At 37.6% G+C, this 7,741-nt stretch overlaps 1 protein-coding gene across 4 annotated transcripts in view; it reads right to left on the reverse strand.

Annotated features, from left to right (window-relative positions):
• Window positions 1-7,419, reverse strand: part of LOC139975640 (uncharacterized) — a 91,734-nt gene extending 84,315 nt beyond the window's left edge. For 3 of the 4 annotated variants that reach the window (XR_011795819.1, XM_071983720.1, XM_071983719.1), the window contains exons 1-3: window positions 6,818-7,419; window positions 3,958-4,095; window positions 358-467 (exon numbers count right to left, since the gene is read on the reverse strand). Coding sequence is in view for 3 of the 4 variants with exons in the window: in XM_071983720.1 (XP_071839821.1) it covers window positions 358-467; window positions 3,958-4,095; window positions 6,818-7,005 (436 nt within the window). In the remaining variant the exon portion in view is untranslated. Of the gene's footprint in view, window positions 1-357; window positions 468-3,957; window positions 4,096-6,138; window positions 6,757-6,817 lie in introns of those variants that run through there. The other variant, XM_071983721.1, reaches the window with a different exon arrangement.
• Between the last annotated feature and the right edge of the window lie 322 nt (window positions 7,420-7,741).

Genomic DNA, 7,741 nt, shown 5'->3' on the forward strand with positions numbered 1-7,741 from the left:
ACACTATCTAAGCGGAACGCCACCACAGGTTGGCGCGGAGCGTACAGAAATTTTTTGAATAAAGATACTCCCTAGATCGCCAGAAATGACCCTTTCCAGGCCTTGCTAATTTGTGACAAATGTCAATAGGTACATGAGAGCGCAATAAAAAAGTCAATAATCGCGAATAAGTAAAAAGTGGTAAAAAGCTGAAAAGGGCGCCAGCAGTCCATTTGAGTCAGTCGGGAGGGGGCATCCACCCCCCTGACTGTATGGACACTCCGCCACTGTCTAGCACTAGTGTATCCCACTTGTAAAATGGTAACTCACTGCTTACATTAAGACCATGCAAGCCTAGCTATGAGATGTGATACTTACGATACATGCATCCTTGTTCTCCGTTCATCCTGGACCAGCCATGGCAACACTTGTATTTGGTAACGTACTGCCTCTCATACACAAGTCTGTAGGTGGTATAGTAAGCAGTCCTATTGTGAAAGATTCAAGAAGAACATCAATTAGTTAACAATCCTTCAAATGAGAAACATTTTCATAGTTCCAAGGAAGTCTGTAGGTGGTATAGTATGCACTCCTATTGTGAAAGATTCAGAAGAACATAAATAAATTAGTTAACAATTCTTCAAATGAGAAACATTTTCATAGTTCCAAGGTTGTATAATTTGTAAAATAATTTTTTTATATTAAACTAACAATAACATATGTAGCCGGAACTGACCTGTTCATCTCACCAACCATTTAGAGTTAAAGGAGTGTTCCAGACATTTAAAATACAAGATGATTATCTGTTTTGGTTGTATTGTTGTAACAATATCCACTCTACATTTATGCCTCCTATCATCCTTTAAGTTTATAGAGGAGTCTAGATCACTCCACCACAATATTGGAACAATTAGGGTAAAAATGGTAAGGACCCCTGAAGACTCTGACATCACTTGATTAGAAGATATTAATTAGTCATCAAGGATCAATGTTGAAGGGCAAAAATAACCATAAATCGCCCTGAAGTCTATCATCACAAAAAAAAAATGGTCAAGTGGAATACAATATGATTTGACAATTTCTCTGCAATTAGAAGCCCTTGTTAGAAGAGTGATGTATTTACAGCCCACTTGAGTGTCGTCAACATGCTGCACTGGTCTACTGAGATGTAAATAGTGAATCAAATTAAAGGGCAACCACAAAGAATGATAATGATTGAATCAATCAATGCTATCAGCAAGGATGTAATAGGTGTCAACACTTACTTAACTGGGAGAGGAATATGTGGGGGGGGGGGGAGTTAACTAGGGTCATCCAAGATCAACAATCCAGGGGGCAAAATATGGAGCTGTATCTATTATGCACAAATGGGAAATATTGAATGGGCAAACTGTTACACAAAATCTAGATAATTGCCTCGGATGTGGTGGGCATTTCTGAATTTATGACTGGCAAGGGCATACACAAAAACTGGTAAGAATTTTCCAATGCATCTGTTCTTTTGCATGTTAACTGTGAAAGCCAGGTACAGTCATTTTGAGACTGTGCCCTAGTCACTCACTGGCTTCCACCTCAGAACTTCCAAAAATTATGACCTCAGTTGATTATTTGGACTTATGGTGATAATGTGCATTTTTGGTGAGGATATGAGTACAGTGTAATTTATATTCATCAGAATTGTTCTTGACATTTTTGTTTGGCAGTGTTGATTGGTAGCATGGCCTAGGCTGGCATTTTTATCACCAATTATGCTAACAAATGATACTGAGTCTGTTCAGTGATATACTATATGCTGTAGGAATCTCCTTGCTATTTATCAAACACCCCCCCCCCCAAGGAGGAGGGCGGTATTGAAGAACTTAACATGCATAGACTCTGGATTTGTGACCTGATTAATTCACTTTGGCTTCGGCTTTGAGTACAACATTCTGTATGTTGCCGTGTTGAATGAATTTAACTGTTATTATTCCCGACTTTTCAATCCACCTTATCTAGTCACTGCCGACTTTGCAATCCACGGTGCCCCTCACAATTTTGCAAGGTCGGTAAGAGTGACTCCATAGTTTTCCCTTTCGGTGAGCTAAAAATGGCTATCACCATGGCAACAACAATCTAGATAGCTTGATACATTATGATAGAAAGTCTGAGTGCAAAAAAATTTACAGAAAATTACATCACTTTCTGATTCTTTATGACTTGAAGATGCAAAGGACATGCATGTTTTTGTCTTTAAGAATAACATTACTTCAGAACCGTGCATAATTGAGTGGTAACCAATGTAGAATTTAAGCAGATATTTCAGCCCAAATGTCATGTTAATTTCAATCATAGCCTAGCAGTCAGATACATACATTGAACAAGTTAAATTAAAATTGAAAATTCACATCTTCATCTTAGAGCATACTATCAGGCTGTGTTGTCCCCATTCTGATGTACAGATGATTTCAACACAATCTGCTTTACATGCAATCTTGCATATCTATTTAAGACGACAGACAGACAGTACAAACTTGATAATGATTCAAAGCTCTACAAATATTTCATGAGGTCTCTTAACACTCTTTATCTTTATGACTCTTTTAATGTCAAATTATTAGTGACAGCGCATGTTCCAAACCTGGTAATTCTGTCACTCTCATTTGTGATATCTCTAATTGACCGTGACAAATCATGTCAGGGACCTGAGATGGCTGAGCCATCCAATGGAACTATTTCAAATCTACCATCAAGACATTATAGACGGCCTTACTTAAAGTAACACCGTGTTAACTCATCAAGCAATCCAACAATCTCAAGAATGGCACGTGACTGTCTGGTGACTGTTATGAGGATGAAACCTAAGAATCAATACTAATTATATCAAGCAGTTATTTTTTAGGGCGAGTGTTGTTCTCCATGGGAGACAGGTAACAAATCTAAAGTCATAGCCTATATTACAATGAACGATAAAACATATAACATGAAATTTTTCTTGGATGGTTAATAACAACTCCTACTGTAAATGAGGAGTAACCAATTGGTGGTTGTAACTTCATAAATTTGCAATATAGTGTGTATCTCATGGGCAAAATTTACTTGGCTGGAAAATCTAATTACTATGTTACTCAAAACTTAAATTGATCTAATTGTTTCCGAAATATGTTCCCATCATAACTTTTTTATCCTATATTTTTTTTTTTGTGTGACATATATTTATTGGTGAGTTTCGAGTGAACTAAAAGGAGGTATATTTACCATTAAGAACTAGTTCAAATGCCAAGGAAACCCTTTGGCAGGCCAACCGACCGGTACAATACAATCAGTATAGTAATAATAGATCAATTTCTCATCATTTTTGACCTTGAGTACTTTTTATTTTCTCAATGGCATCCCTATTATTTCCTGATTTGTGTGGTTGATTATTATAAATGAGCAGATTAGCATTGTGTTCATTACTATATACTAAAACTATAAGTTTATCTTTGGGATGAGAATATTCAGATGTTTTCCAGTGCTTAACTGTATTTTTTAAAGTTACTAAACACACTATCCAAGAATAATAACACGCTACAGTATGAGTTTGTATTAAGCAAAAAACAATTTAGCGGGCTAATGGAATTTTCCGAGTTTGTATCAAACAAGAAAACAATAGCAGGCTACTGGAAATGTATGAGTTTATATTACACAAGAAAACAATAGCAGGCTATTGGAATGGTAATTAGTTTATATTACACAAGAAAACAATAGCAGGCTACTGGAACAGTATGAGTTTATATTAAACAAGAAAACAATAGTAGGCTGCTGCAGGGCTGGTTGGCCATCTCTCAAAACTGGTTGATGGCTAAAGGGCTGGCAAATCAATCCATATCCTGTTACCATCACTCAGGCCCCCCTCCCCCCTGTCTCTGAAATGAAAGATATAATTTTGTTCACCCCATAGATATAATTTAGAGAACTTTTTGACAGTAATTATTTCCTCAAAATACTTCTTGATCTTACCGTCTTTCATATCCAACACACCATCTTCTGGTATAACCACAGTCTGGTCTCCAGATCTTCACAGTCTTGATGTAGGATCGTACACAAGGTTGTCTTGTTGCCACCATTTGTTCCTCCTGATAAGGGCAAGTGTTTGGCCTGCATGGAAATAGTAGAAATATTGACATTTCATTGATGCAGTTATAAATGCAAATTTGAGTGTAATGTTTAATCACCATGGGAGAGGTGACCGTAGCAACCCCAGGAAATGCAATTGCCTCTTGCCTGGAATTTGAATCTATCATAAGATTTAAGTTATTATAAAATGGATACTAATTAAGTTAATTCATAATACTACATTGGTAGGGCCAGATCACATAAATCCCACTTTGACAGTTAACTTAACGCTTCTAAATATAGGGACCCCCATGAAGAATATAAACAATTTATAACTTAAATTTTGCACTTCTCTTTAGTGATAGCTCCTGCAATACTACACGAATCTTACATACATTGGCAATGTTGTTCCATACAAATAAATTGGTCCAGTACAATTCATATCCTTTTTTTACCCATCACATCACCTGCCCTTGCAACTATTAACTATGGTGCAGTAAGCCAATCATATGATCCACATCAAGGTGCCCCATAATGTCATGGTCAGTATAAGAGCATTTGTTGATATTAAAAGATAAGAATTACAAATTTCAGGTTGAATAGCAAACAGAGTGCAACAAGTAATGAAGAAAATCAGTAAATTGTAATTGCTTGTCTCAAACACAACTTTCCAGAAAGTTCAAGGCCATAGGACTTGGTCAACCGTCATATGAGGAAGAACATGAAAAATGTGTGCAACATAATCCCAAAGCGATCAAAGCATATTAGTACTTGTTTCCTAAAGATGGCTGCAGGTATTCACTTACCTGTATACATGTGATGCATTTGGGGATGATAAACATTAAACAAACATAAGCGCACTCACAAGTTTGTTAATTGACTGTGGTATCGCAAAATCATCAATGTAATTCATGCATATACAGTATCATCCTCTCATTTACATAAATATCAAACAATTACTGGTCACATTATCTTAATCATGATGTTAATATTCTGAGACATTCAAAGAACCAAAATTTGCGTTAAGCACAACGTGTGAAGAATGTAAACAGTTCCAGTTAGGCCAAGGCAATCACACTGAGTAAATGTGCAGGCACCAACCGAGTTCAACAAAAATTAATGAAGCAAATCAGTGAATTGCTTTGCCTGTCTCAAACACAACTTTCCAGGAAGTTCAGGGCCAGGCAGGAAGTGTAAGTACTACTTTTCAAGTTTTCATGGGACTTGGGGTCCTAAGAGGTAGAATATGAAAACTGTATGCAGCGTGAAAACGCAATCAAAGTTCAAATTTAAGCATATATCACTGCCTGTTTCCTGAACATGGCTGGTATTCACTTACCTGTACACATGTATGTTAATGATGCATATGGGGTATAAAGCAAGAGTATGAACTGAACTTTGGAACTGACTTCATTGCCTGGACGCCAAGTATTTATATATTTATTTTTTTACATTAAAGGATATAAACCTTGTTAGCGTAAAGCACATCTCCCGAGGCCCTGGATATTTCCCCTGAGGCCCGAGGTATGTTTTATTGAAGACCTATAGAGCCCCTTCACAGAAGTTACTTAACTGAACTCAATTGACCAAACTTTGCTCACCAAAGGAAAATCATAGCATTGGAGAATTCACAGATTAATTGTAGCTTCAAGTTTGGAGTTAGGTTTTCAGACTATGATGCATATTGACCTAATGTGACCTCTACCAATTTCAATAGGATTCTTGCACTCACCAAGCTGGGTCTACATACTATAGTTCAAGAAAGACGTACTTCTTGTGTTATCGAATTTACAAGATTTTCAGACTTTCACCTAATTGTTGACCGCAAATGTTCCGACCTCGATTGAGCACATATAGTTAGCGTTTTAGGAGACAATGCGTCGCTTGTATAGGCCTACACGTGTATTTTGTTGACGCAAAGGACCGCAAGTGTGCAATAACCTTAGCCTAAGTAATGCTTCACAATGGAAACCACTGCGGAGTTACATCATGGCATCAGCAAAACGTTCGTAATTTTCCCTCTTTCCGAGCAACCGTAATGTCAGTCATTCTCAAAATTATGACTGCTTCGTTACCAAAACTTACTTTCGCAATTAAGGAAAAGGAGAGTTATATTCGTATATAGGCTGCGCAAATTCCAATACTTCACAAGAGCTGATGTTACTTCGAAATTGTTCTGAGTTTCCGGCCGTACAACGGGCTTACAAAAAAAAAACTTGGGCAGACCTTTTCGGAACCACGCCCCTAAAATCACAATGAGTTTTCTCGTGATTGCGAGATGGAGTATAAGGAGGCCTCGCTTCATGGATCCCACGACGAGTGTTTTGAGTCCTCATGAAAACTTAACTAAAACCACAAGAAAACACATATAGCACCCAGAAAAAGCGTTGAGCCATAGTACATTGTACCATCTGTATGTAATCGATGAATACCCACTCCCTACAGAAACCGTAAGAGACGTGATTCCATATCATAGTTTTAAAGCATGAAGCATAAAACAAAAGCATAAAACACAGAATTGCAGAGGAATATCCACATGACAGTGTCGCAAGGATGTGGTCAGCTAGAAATGCCGGGAACGGAATCATAATTACAGGATATAATTAGGCCGATATACCAATACAAACCACTAAGTTATAGCGGTTGTGAAGTAATATAGAAGACACTATGAATATTAGTTAATGGTCGTGCTAGCCTTATACAATGGTACATATTATTATTGATGTAGTCTATACGACAAATAATGAAATAGAATAATACTTACATTCCGTCCCCGAGTTCATCATTTTGGTTTTGAAGGCTGACACGGTTGCCCCCATACTGATACTGCTCAGTGCCGCTATAACGATTGTAGCTAGAACCGTGTGTGTCCCTCGAAGAGTACTGACCCAAACTGGCTTCGAACTGAATAAGCACCGAACAGATGACCAACAAAAAGATATGCGTCGACATTTTTACCTATAAATGCGAGATATCAGTACAGTAAAACGAAGAAATTGGTCAAAGTATCTCGATTCAGTAATCCAAATATGTCCCAATTGATGAGAATTTTGTCGAAAGTTGACATTCGTTCGAATAAGGTTACATCCGTCTTCTCTCGGACTCGATCACCAAACAAGGCCTCCGTGAGGTGAGATGCTCAGTGCGGGACTTGTGTATGATAAATATAAATTAAATTCCGCTACAATAATCACAAGGCACAGAAAAAGTAAAAAGCAACATTACTTTAGGTCCATAATCTAAAATCAAACTAAGATTTGAAAGAAACTATAAGGTATAACTTTCTTCGCCAAATCTCAGTTACACGTACCTTCAGCTTTTGCCACCGTCTTTCGAATGTGTGTACAAGGTAGCGATCAATTGAATGAATCGTAAACAATTGCCTACCAATGAACAACACTCAACTGCATTCAGTGTGGTTTCTTTTAGTGGGAGGAGCTTAACTTTGGGTAAACTGAAAACTAATAGCTAACGCACTGGTATATTCGTAACATAAACATGACAAGTTAGCGTATACTAGATCGGTTCCTTCCCGTACGTTCGGAAATATTTCATCGAAAAGTCTCCGGTATCATCCGAAAAGTAAAGACTAATTCTAGTTCCGGTTGTTGACCAATCGCAAGTGATGAAACTTGGAAGGGGCGGAGTGTTGAATATGCTGGCAAATGCTGACACTGTTCGCAAAGGC

This window comes from Apostichopus japonicus, chromosome 11, assembly GCF_037975245.1.
Source record: "Apostichopus japonicus isolate 1M-3 chromosome 11, ASM3797524v1, whole genome shotgun sequence".
Lineage (NCBI taxonomy): Eukaryota > Metazoa > Echinodermata > Holothuroidea > Aspidochirotida > Stichopodidae > Apostichopus > Apostichopus japonicus.